This window comes from Podarcis cretensis (genome assembly GCF_951804945.1).
Source record: "Podarcis cretensis genome assembly, chromosome: 1".
Classification (NCBI taxonomy): domain Eukaryota; kingdom Metazoa; phylum Chordata; class Lepidosauria; order Squamata; family Lacertidae; genus Podarcis; species Podarcis cretensis.
In genome coordinates, this window is record NC_137170.1 from 67,357,479 (window position 1) to 67,370,135 (window position 12,657).

The window sequence follows — 12,657 nt, forward strand, 5'->3', positions numbered from 1 at the left end:
CTATGGGGTGAAATCAGAGAGCACACATATATTGACCAAATGGTACTTCCTCACTTAGAATCATAGAATCATAGAGTTGGAAGAGACCACAAGGGCCATCGAGTCCAACCCCCTGCCATCAGAGCACTCCTGACATATGGTTGTCAAGCCTCTGCTTAAAGACCTCCAAAGAAGGAGACTCCAGCACATTCCTTGGCAGAAAATTCCACTGTCGAACAGCTCTTACTGTCAGGAAGTTCTTCCTAATGTTTAGGTGGAATCTTCTTTCTTGTAGTTTGGAACCATTGCTCCGTGTCCGCTTCTCTGGAGCTGCAGAAAACAACCTTTCTCCCTCCTCTATGTGACATCCTTTTATATATTTGAACATGGCTATCATATCACCCCTTAACCTCCTCTTCTCCAGGCTAAACATGCCCAGCTCCCTTAGCCGTTCCTCATAAGGCATCGTTTCCAGGCCTTTGACCATTTTGGTTGCCCTCCTCTGGACACGTTCCAGTTTGTCAGTGTCCTTCTTGAACTGTGGTGCCCAGAACTGGACACAGTACTCCAGGTGAGGTCTGACCAGAGCAGAATACAGTGGCACTATTACTTCCCTTGATCTAGATGCTATACTCCTATTGATGCAGCCCAGAATTGCATTGGCTTTTTTAGCTGCCGCGTCACACTGTTGGCTCATGTCAAGTTTGTGGTCAACCAAGACTCCTAGATCCTTTTCACATGTACTGCTCTCAAGCCAGGTGTCACCCATCTTGTATTTGTGCCTCTCATTTTTTTTGCCCAAGTGCAATACTTTACATTTCTCCCTGTTAAAATTCATCTTGTTTGTTTTGGCCCAGTTCTCTAATCTGTCAAGGTCGTTTTGAAGTGTGATCCTGTCCTCTGGGGTGTTAGCCACCCCTCCCAGTTTGGTGTCATCTGCAAATTTGATCAGCATGCCCTTGAGTCCACCATCCAAGTCGTTGATAAAGATGTTGAATAAGACCGGGCCCAAGACAGAACCCTGTGGCACCCCACTAGTCACTCTTCTCCAGGATGAAGAGGAACCATTGATGAGCACACTTTGGGTTCGGTCAGTCAGCCAGTTACAAATCCACTGAGTGGTAGCACCCACAGCCTTACATGGTACCTGGTAAAAATATAGTGAGCACAAGTGGGACCCATGTGGGCAGCAAGGGTGAAGCACTCACTGTGCACCATGGAAGAAAACAAGGAATATTTACACAAATCGTACTCTACCCCTTAGCATTCCCAATGTGCATCTGTATCTGCTGTAATCATTCTTGAGAGAGCACAAACTGGAAACATACATTGGCATATCAAGCAGTAATTAGTGATGGGTTCAGAATAAAAAAATTCCCAGCATAAGTATTAATGAATCATCCTTGACACCATTACCTCTCCCAAAGAGACAGTCAAGGAGCAGGCCAAAGTGAGAGTGTTCCCATTGTAAGGCAGGAGGAGAGCGCCTGGCCTCACTGATCCATGCCTGGTAACCTCCAAGATCACTATAATGTTTTATTTATGTATGTGGGACTGGCTTTGAGGATGGTACAAAAGCATCTGGGTTGTTCCTAAAAATGAACAAAAAGGAGTAAGTACACCCCTTGAAAGAAAGAGTCCCATATAGACTCCCGCTGGTGGATGTGTACGCACGTGCACACACACCATGAGGTATAAAGCTAGGAACATGTATTGCTCAAATGCCTCCCCTTAATCCCCCCCAGCTGCTCTTCAGATATCTGTATGTTAAGACAGTGTAACTGCTTACATAAGGGTTTCCAAGTGCAGCCAACTGAACATGCTTAAAATCCCTCTGCAAATTTTGCACTGTGTGGAGGTCTAAAGAGCAACCCAAATGACTGGGTGGGGGCCTGCCCAATCTCTTAATTTTAAATATCATGCCCAAAGTGCAAGATGTACATAAATCAGGGGTCAGCAAACTTTCAGCAGGAGGCCAGTCCACTGTCCCTCAGACCCTGTGGGGGGCCGGACTAGATTTTGAAAAAAATAATAATGAACGAATTCCTATGCCCCACAAATAACCTAGAGATGCATTTTAAATAAAAGCACACATTCTACTCATGTAAAAACACCAGGCAGGCCCCACAAATAACTCAGAGATGCATTTTCAATAAAAGGACACATTCTACTCATGTAAAAACACGCGAATTCCCAGACCGTCCGTGGGCGGGATTTAGAAGGTGATTGGGCTGGATCCAGCCCCCGGGCCTTAGTTTGCCTACCCATGAGATAAATGATCTAAGTATGTGGGTAGATTCACACAGAAGAATGTGTTTTGTGATGTACCCATACCACTCGGCTTTCTTTGTCAAAACCAGAGCCTTTAACCGGGTCTGGAAACCTGCTGGGGAACCAGGACTGTAGTTTCAATACGCTTCATGTATCTTGCTGCTGTTAACTGCTTGGCACCCACTCTCTGAACCAAGTGCAATTTCCTAACATAATCAAAGGCAGCTCTGTTTGTTTGTTTTCTTTGCTTAACATTTATATCCTGACCTTTGTCAAAAGACTTCAGGGTGGGTAATGATATTAAAGAATACATAAACCAGACTATAAAAACAAGACAATTTTTTATCAGCATCACATGTAGAGCACAAAGCATTGCATAAGTGTGGCTGGATTCTCCTTCAAGAAAGGTGGAGCTGGCATCAGGTTTAGGTGCTACAAAGCTCTCACTCCTTCCCACTACAGCTACCTGGACATTCAGAAGTAAGGCTAGGTATAAGAGCACACCAGTAGAAAATCTGAATCTTCAAGGATGGTACAAACCTACTGAACTATGTTTACTTCTCACTCAAATGCATCAGCCAGCAAGCACCACCTCCAGCTTATGCAGCTTATATTTATTTGCCCCAGTATACCTAGAATTGCATGGAAATCGCATGTGTACATGCATCTTGCACTAGGGGCGTCTGGATGTGATGATGTGCCCGGGAAATGTGTCTGATGGTCATGCAGAGGTAAAAACATACTTGATAACAGTGATTATGGGGAGGGGGAGATATGAAATGGCTATATAAGGGGAGGACAATTATATTGTCCCACGCACAAACTTTGGTCCATCTCCATCGATGGTAAACTTTGTAACTCTGCCAACTTGACTTTGGACATCCTGGTGCTGTTACTTAAAAGTCAGGTAGCTTAAGAATAAACTCTCTGTCACCTATGACCAGATCATGGAGAGAGCTGACCTTGAATGTATTACTTTGACCTAGGTGAAATGAATACTTCTCAGCCACAACCGTCTAGGTATTTGGATCAGCAACAACAGAAGTTGGGATGGTGTGGGGTTTTGGTTACAGTCTATAAGTGAATTTAATTTTCAGCCAGGTTCCAGGGCTGAGTGTTTGTACCATGTGTTGGCAACTGGGACAGAGAGGGATTCTGCTAGGGTATCTCAGACTAGCATAGTCTCAAACTTGGTGTTGAGGACTCCTAGAGTGTTGGTTATGAAACATCCATGCAGAAGACCCCTTTCTCTGGAGTGACTCCGGACTTCATGGGCACCATGAGAACATAATGGGACAAGTGCCTTTGTTTTACATGCGTCAAGGGTTTTTTGGTTGGGAAGGACAGTGGTGGTCTAAGGATGAGGTTTTCATTAATTCTTTTCATTTGCGAAATAAATAAATAAATAAATAAATAAATAATCTTTTAAAATCCTGCCTAAAGAGAAGATACCATGGTTCTGAACAGCATAAAATCAATAAAACTGCATTTATGAAACAAGCTTCCTAAGTCCGTTTTCAGGCACTATAACTGCCCCTGATATTGGGGAAAGACTGCCATGCCTAGTGTGAAGAGTGGGAAGGTGCGATTCCACTCCGCCTCCATTTTCTTTTAAAGAGGTAAGAGAGCGACGCTGGCGTGCATTTGAGGGACCCCCTTTGCACCTCCCTCGGTGGGTGGCGCGGTGGTGCGGGTCACGGCGAGGTCCTCCAGCCCACCCCCCCCCGGGAGCCCCGCTCCAGAGGGAGAGGCGCGCGCGCCGGCCCTGCAAGGGCGCCCGGAGCCCAGAAGAGGTCCCCCTCGCCTTAGGAGCGCCGCCATCTCCGCCCCTTGACGAGCGGGAAGGGGGCGGAGGGTGTCGCTGCTACGTGATTCCTTTGTAGATGAGGCGCCCTCTCTCTGCGCGCTGCAAGCCCAACTCCGGCCCCGGAGCGAGGGAAAGAAGCCGTCAGGCACGAGGACCGGCGGGCGGCCGAGCGAGGAGGCCCCCTCGGCGGCGTCTCTTGTTGCCAGACAGAGGCGTCCCCGGCGCCCGCAGCTAGGCGGGGAGGCGGGAAGGGCCCGGCGGCGGCGGCGGCGGCGGCGGGCGGTTCCATGAGGCGTCTCCGCAGCCTTTGCACCTGCTGCTGCTGCTGTCAGGTGGCGTCGGCGGGAGCTCGCGCCCTGCCTCGCGCCTCGATGGGCAGCCGCGGGCTCTGAGGGGCGCCGGACCCTCGACGGGGATGTGCCATCTGAGCCGCCCCACAAATGGCTCTCGGCGACGAGGCGGCCGTGGCGCCTGCTGCTGCTGCTGCTTCTTCCACCAGCACCCTGAGGTGTGAGCTTCCCGTGCGCCTGCGGGGACTCTTTGCAGCAGGCATCTCGCGGGCTTGGGCGACCAGCGTTGGCCTCAGGCTGCTGCTGCTGCTGTTGCCGCTGCCGCCGCCATGCCCTGATCGGAGAAGCGCCGAGGCAGCCGCGGCCACCAAAGGGCCCCTTTTCAAGGCTGCCATGCTCCTCGGGGTGCTCTTAGTCCTTTGCCAACGGGTCCAGGCGGAGCAAGGTGAGCGGCGCGCCTTTAGACCCGGGCGAGGGTGGTGAAGGGAGGCTGAGCAGGAATTGCTTAATGAAGAACAGCGGGGGGGGGGGGGGGGCTTCGTTACAGCTGCAGCCATTGTGTTATCGCCGATCTCGTTCCAAATAATACAAATAATACTCTTCTGGGATGTGCTCGAGGAGGGGAAACTCGCGCCAGGTTCCTGGTGCCTTGGAATGGAAAGGAGGGAGGCTGCACAGAAGAAGGGGCCATCTTCCCCCCCGGTCTCTCCTCCTCTCCCCACAATTTTAAACAAAAGTTAACAGCCTTCTGCATAACAGCTGCACTTCACTGCAATGCCTCAGTGTTGTTTGGGTGGCCATGGGGTTCGCATTTGATTTTTTTTCAGAGGGCGCCTGGAGGCTTGTAAATATTTTAGCACAGAATAATCCCGAGGCGCTGCCCACCCTCCTCCCGCCGTCGTTTTCTGTAGCTGGTCAAGTGTGTCAGATAACAATCGAGGAGGGTTTCTGAGCTTGTGTTTTCCAAGTGGCCTACAGTGTTGGAACGAGTGCTCTGCTGCCTCTTGTTGACTAGCATCTCTGGCCCCCCTCCCCAATTTTTTTTTTTTACATTGCACAGAAAAGAAGCTGTTGTTACCTCAAACAATTACTTTTTGGAAGGGGGGGGGGAGAGATGTGTCAGAGCTGATAAAAGTACAAAAAATTATCTCCAGCATAACATTTCTTATGCTTGGTATCTTGGGGATTTTTTGGGGAGAGGGGGGAGGACTCATTTCCCTGCCATTTTCTGTTTTGGAAGTAGTAGCAGCATACAGGGTGGCATCAAAGTTAACAATGCTGTACTGTATGTGAACAAGAAATGGTAGTATGAATCTGTGTAGACACAATCCCACGAGGATGGAGTTCATGGGACTTTTTTCTGCAGGATTTGGGTCTTCTCTAGCTGAGCCATGATGCTTTGGTTATTACTGCAATCCTCAGACTGTTTCCTTTGAGGTATAATCAGTGGAGTTATGAACTATATAAAGCCCAATTTTGGAGCATGCAGCTTTGAAACTCCCTTCAGTTTCAGATGCAGCTTGACATGTGGCTTAGCAGGAATGCTATTCATGAATAAGTCTAAAGTGTCTGGGTCTAGTCTTACATATCTTTGGATTCTGGCCCTTGTTTAGTATTTATTTAGTAGTAACGATTTAATTGTTGAAGTGCTCAGCGATCAGGAGCATGAAAAAGCTTTTCCCTCCCCTCACCTGGTTGCTTCTGTGGTAACCAAGGTGGCTTACTTACCATTAGAGATAGAATACAGTACAGTATTGAATAAGATTAGCTGGATTAAAAATAAAATAAAATAAAGAAAGGTGTAAGGGTTTGCTTTATTTCTCCGTAGGGTGACAGAAATTTCTTACTCAAATAGTCTTGAACTTATGTAGGGTCTGGGAGGATTTCTCTGCACGTCAAACTGACAGCTCTCCCCCTGCCCCAAATACCACTAGTATAATTAACTGTGATCTTAACTGGTAGGTTATGACCTGAATTCTTATACAGTCACACCTCGGGTTAAATGTGCTTCAGGTTGAGTGCTTTTGGGTTGTGCTCCATGGCGACCTGGAAGTAACAGAATGCATTACTTCCGGGTTTTGCCGCTTGCGCATGCGCAGATGGTCAAAATGACGTCATGCGCATGCGCGGAAGCGGCGAATCATGACCCGCACACATGCAGATGTGGGCTGTGTTTGCTTCTGGATGCGAACGGGGCTCTGGAACGGATCCCGTTCTTATCCAGAGGTACCACTGTATAGGGCGCAATCCTGAGAAAACTATACCTGTTTGGATTCCACTAACATTATTGCAACTTTAAGTGGTTTGATGTGCACTTAAGTCCCATTCAAATAAGTGTGTTTTAAGTTGTTGTGAACTATTCCATTTGCTTAATTCCCATTTAATTTTCTTTCAGTTGGACTGATTGAATGTGCTTGTTAGTTAACTTCTAACATTTTTTTAATGGAGAAAATACCTTGTACAATTGGCAAGTAGTGTTAAATGTACTGGCCCTAATTTGGATCTAAGCGCTAGTTAGAAGTTCCCTTCAACAGATGTGTGTGAGAATAACAGGCTTATGATACAGCAGAGAAATCCATTTAGGGGAGCTCCTTTGGTTCGTAGATTTTCCTTGCTGAACTGGAGTTTATACAAACTTGTTTATGTGTAATATGCATTTTACATATTAGCAGTGCTTTTTTTCTTAAAAAATGTTTAGGGGTGCTCTTATTTTCCTTCTTATATTGAAATACTGCCCCTCAATGAGGCCAAACTGTAGATTCATAAAATGTTTAGGGGTATGTGTACCCTTGCATCCCCCCAGAAAAAAAAACCCACTGCATATTAGCACCTGTCAACAGTTCTTAATTGTGGCCAGTATCCCATACCAATGAAAAACAGCTTACATGGAGCTGCCAGTCAGTTTCCCACTAGACCAATATCTTCTTATCTTTAATAATATAACAGAATAATGTGTCCTTTAGCCCATTTTTTTTGCATCCAATTTTGTATTAGGGCACAGTATGTTGTAACATAGACTGCAGGTTTCAATTGTAAGTGTTCAGACTCTTCTAAGTTTGTGGTTAGATGTTTTAGCCAATCTGGCAAGGCCCCAACTGATACTTCTTAAACTTTTAGTTCTAATGTGAGAAAAGGTTTGGGTTAGGGGAACAGATTGAGCTTGTGATAGAAAATGTGAGTTGCTTTCCTGTCCTGCATGTACAGTGTCTTCCATGACTTCTAGTCATAATAATCACAGTGACAGTGCATTTGTAATGTGATGTTAGGAGGAATTCCCCAAACATTGCTTGTTTCTTTTATTTCTGAGTCACGTAGCAGGTTTTTAAGGTGCAAATTGTAGTGTAATATTCCTAAAGATGAATGAAAAGGTTAGGAATACACTGCAATAGACACTCTGGTTGGACAGCATTTCTATATCCAAGTGGAACATATTTTCATTTGTCTGGTGATGTGGAAACTTGCTACCAATCATTTTTTTGCTACCAGTCATTGTTTGATATGAACAGTACAAAATAGTTTTATAGCATGTGCAGAGAATGAACAGAAAAATAAGATGAATGTATTACAAGTGGGAAAAAACCCTAACAAAGACTATTTTTTTTCATGTAAGCACATTCCTGTTACCAGGAAAGTAGAAGTTGCTAATGCAAAAATTTCAAAGCAGGATAAAATGGTGAAGTATCCTTGAGAAAAGCTCATTATCAAATAGTGGTCCTTTGTTTAGAAATGAACAAAAAGAACTGGATTGTTTCAAGTTGCATAGCACTGAAGTGCTGAAAAGCCAGTTTAAAAGAAGCCATTACAAACCTGTTTTGTCTCTTCTTTCAATTTCTGTTTAATCTGATGACTTATAGAACTAGGTGGATGCATTGCTAGTAAGACTTTATTTTACAAGAGTCACGACTACTTGGAACAGAGAAATAAGTGAATATTGATTGCATGTAATTGTGGCATGTGGTTAAAAACAACAACCATGTGGTCCTTAAAACTGGTGCAGCAGAATTCCACAAAGTTCTTGTTCCTCTTCATTTCACTGTGTTTTGGTTCAGGAAGATCTGTGGCTCAGTGGCATCTGCTTTGCATGCAGAAGATCCCATTTTAACAATATTTCTGTCATCCAGCAATAAATTACTCTGGAAAAAACAAGTTTATTGACTTTTATAAAATGTAAGATATATGGTGTAGCAAAATAATAAATTTTTCAATTTCCATTGAAATGTAATATGGTAACTTTTGTCAATGATACCTGAGCTGGAAAATCACATTTATGCAAGCTTCAGATCTAAAATCCAGTGGGATTTACTCATTAGTTCATAAATCTTGGCTAGAAAAGAATTAACTGTGAATTAAGAATGGATTTTCATGCAGGAACCCAAGTCCAAACTATGCGTGACACAGAAAGATGAGCAAAGGACTCTGGTAGCCTATTTCCCTTTTGAAAAGCAACTTCAGGAGGGGACATTCTGGATGAGAGGGTATATCTATAAGAATCATTCCTGCTGCTTTTGCATACAAGTTGCCTACATTTGAAAGTATGTATTTGGAACTCTGTAGGAGGAAAAGCAGCTTGAGAAAGGTGAATTTAGAGCAGACAAGTGGCAGTGTATGCTTAATCTTTTTGATTTCCAAATTGCTTTATACTAAAGCTGTGTTTCCTTAAAAGAAGGAGCTATTGCTGTTTTGTTACCTGTAGGAAACCGTAACTTTGGTTGGTTTTGGTATATAACCATTGTTTCTTATTAATAACTCTCTCATTTCCTTACCATAGAGGCCAAATAAATGCTTGTTTCCCCCCTGTATTCCTGCCCAGCAAACACCTCCACACCCAATTTTTAGCAGGAGATAACCAGTGGACTGTGTGTGTGCATAGAAAGCCCTGAAACCTTTATCAGTATGCTGTACGCAGGGTAGCCTGACGTATTTTTTATGCAACTTTGTCTAACAAGTCTTCGTAGATGATAATTTTCAGCATGACCTGAACTGTGTTCCTTAAAGTATCCTCCACAGCTGCCATTCAGAATAATCACACTACAAATACTACAGCATTTAAATTAGCCGTGCATGGATGCTATAACAGCACCACCGCATTGGGTTCAAGAACTAACTCATGGGAAATGAGCCTGGTACCACATTATACTCACTGAGGAAATAGCACTTCCATATGAGAATTCTGCCTTTCTCTGTCAACAGGTAGACAAAACTAGAGGGTATAGAAAAGATACACACAAAGGGAAGAGGGAGTTGCCTTGTCTCTCCTTATTTATTTATTTATTTATTTATTTATTTATTTGCTTGCTTGCCTCTCTTCAGAGTGGCTAATTTCCGCTAGCAGTTGGGAGAAGCAACAGAGAAAATGAGCCACTCTGAGGAGAAGTAAACCCACTTTAGAAATGAGAGAAATTATTAAAGGAGAGGCAATTAGGTGTGGCTCCTTCCTACTCCAGAGTGGTCAGGAAAACGTAACATCAGAAGTTAGAATCCCCAGTGTGGCACCCTCCAGATATTTTGGGCTACAACTCTCATGAACCTTAGCTAGCAAAAGGGTGGAATGGGACTGAAGGGAGCTGTAGTCTGGATGGCCCAGGTTGAGAGAGGCTGTGTTAACCCAACACTGACTATACAATATTTATAGGTGCCCGTTTTGGAAGCGATGAGGAATAATTTGTACTATATGTTTTAGCTTTTGAATGGATAGTTCAGTAGAGAGATGAAAGTTGCTGGCCTGTTCATTGTGAACTTGCATCCACATGGTATCATCCTCATTAACAACTCATCCTGCTTCCAGTCCTCACCCCCAGTTTAATCTGGATTTTGCCACTTACATGTTTTGTTTTTAAAACCTACTGGATATTTTGTGGAAATCCAGATTAAAGGAGGAGATAAAATGGGGCAGTGTTTTGATGAGTTCTGTGGATACTATTACAAAATGTTCAAGCACCGACTTAATAATAAATTGCCAAGTAGAATTATCCAGAAGTCATAGGGAGCGCACCAAATTGGACAAGATCAACTCAGAATCATGGAGTTGGAAGGAACCTCAAATGTTATTTCATTAAGCAACATCCTACAAATGCAGGGGATCCTCTGTTATAGGGCCTCTGATAGGATATCCAGCCTCTGCTTAAAAACTTCTAATGAAGGAAGGTCTACCACTTTGAAGGCAGCCTGTTCCACAGTTTCTTCACGTTCTCAAGATATCCAGTGGCCCTTACTGTGTAGTTATGCTTAGCTACTATTAGTGGCAATAGGGTTTTCCTTATAATTGGCTCACTTTTGGTATGAATGTAGATCTGGATAGAAACCTTGTCTGGACTTCTTTTACCCAAAGTCATTGCCTCACCTTTTGCCCTGGTTCTTTTAATCCTACATCTACTTTGCTATTCTTTGGCTGACATCCAGAGCGCATTATCCCCCTCCCCTCTTCTCTGAATTTGAAACAGCTTTTATGGGTGAAAGATCTGACTTGTGGTCTGTAAATATTTCCAGTTGTTATTGAAAAATAATTCTGGAGCAACTAATTCTGTTTCATGTCTTGTCATTTTCACCTGGTTGGTAGATTGCAAAGCAATAACTTGCTTTCTTCTTAATGTACTGCCATACTTGCCAGTTTGCATTTTGTGAACAGTTATTTGACATTGCTCTCACTCAGATCAGAGTACCCTTTTTAAAGATTGCTTTTCACTCCAAGCACATGCTACACGTTCACTGTGTGTCTACTGCATTTCAATAAAAGGTCAATTTATTGTGTTAGATTTACCTTCTCAGCTGCTGGCTCCATGTGCCAAAAGACACATACCTTTGGAAATCTAGTCTCTCTCTCTCTCTCTAAATGCTTTATTGGTTTTAAAAGAAAAAGCATAGCACAACAAAGAAAAACAAATAAAAAATATAGTATTCAACAAAAAGCAATCTGAAAAAAGACTTTGCACTTCTGACATTCAAAATTGAGTTAATTCTTCCCTGATTCTAGTATGACTTCCGATCTAGAAATCTAGTTTCTCAGTTTGCAATATACTAGTATAAGATTTCAGTGCAAACAGTTGTTGCCTAAGGAGTGGAATCCAATCGGTCATCCTTGCCAGCGTTCGAAACTCCCATTGTTCTAGGCATGTTTTGTGACAGGGAATTTCAGTTTCAGAGAGCAGTTTCAGAGCCCTGGGTGCCTAAGATTTCAGATTAAAACTGCACAGTGGAAGGAAAGGAGGACCTTTTTCTGCCTCCCCACTTCCAGCCACTCTCTGAAGGTTGGAGAAGAGACACTCTTAAGAATATTAGGGGGGTGAGGGGGAGCACATCTTTGATTTTTGCAGTCTTTGGATGAGGACTAGACCATGTGAAAAATGAACATAATATTTTAGATGCAGTTCATTGATTTTCAGCTTTGTATTCTTGTTATAAAAAAGTGTGTCTGTTGTTGCTCCCATAACCTAGGTTCAAGGGGCCATTTAGCTCCTAGCTTTCATATCTCAGTTTCTTACACTGATCTTTGCGCTGTTGGTGCAGTGGAAGTGTATATAAACAGAGGGGAAGGGGCAGATTTCCAGAGGGTGCTGTGGTCTGCAGTGTGGCTGTGTTGTCACTGCTGTGTTGTGCAGTATTTGAAAACCCTGTTTAGTCAGAGTTCCGGAGATCCGTTCAGATCCTGAGGTTTCCGCAACCTGAGGACCGCTTCTGCGCATGCGCAGGCTGCTTCTGTGCATGCGCGCGTGGTGAAACCTGGTAAAATACTTCTGGGTTTTCAGCGCATGCATCCCGAAGTTTACGTAACCGGAAGGTTATGTAAACGCATGTACGACTGTACTTTGTTCCAGCCAGTCCTATCCCTACCTACAGGCATGAGCCAATTTAAATCCTGTTGCTTAGAAATACTCAATTTAGTAAGAGCTATCCAGACAGTGAATTTAATAAATGTATGCCAATACCACATTCTAGCCTTTGTTTAACAGTCTTGCAGTGCCCCCATTCAAAAACAATAGCACAGCATCCAGTTGACACACGGTGGGGTTTTGTTTTTTTTTGAGCAGGATAACTGTTGCTTTTAATCCCTCTAATAAAAGCCGGCATCGTAATGACTACCTAGTGCTGTAGGCAGAGAAGAGACAACTTTCAAAGTATTAAACAATTTTCTAAAAAGGAACATGTGGAAAAAATGTGGGTGGCGCTGTGGGTTAAACCACAGAGCCTAGGACTTGCCGATCAGGTGGTCGGCGGTTCGAATCCCTGCGATGGAGGGAGCTCCCGTTGCTTGGTCCCTGCTCCTGCCAACCTAGCAGTTTGAAAGCATGTCAAAGTGCAAGTAGATAAATAGGT

At 44.0% G+C, this 12,657-nt stretch overlaps 1 protein-coding gene across 4 annotated transcripts in view; it reads left to right on the plus strand.

Moving 5' to 3' along the window:
- The first annotated feature begins 4,038 nt into the window (after positions 1–4,038).
- The window catches only part of KIAA1549L (KIAA1549 like), a 144,055-nt gene continuing 135,436 nt past the window's right edge, over positions 4,039–12,657 (plus strand). For 2 of the 4 annotated variants that reach the window (XM_079977129.1, XM_079977130.1), the window contains exon 1: positions 4,076–4,792. In XM_079977129.1, the coding sequence (XP_079833255.1) occupies positions 4,498–4,792 (295 nt within the window). In that variant the 5' untranslated portion in view covers positions 4,076–4,497. Of the gene's footprint in view, positions 4,793–12,657 lie in introns of all 4 variants that reach the window. The other 2 variants (XM_079977128.1, XM_079977131.1) reach the window with 2 other exon arrangements.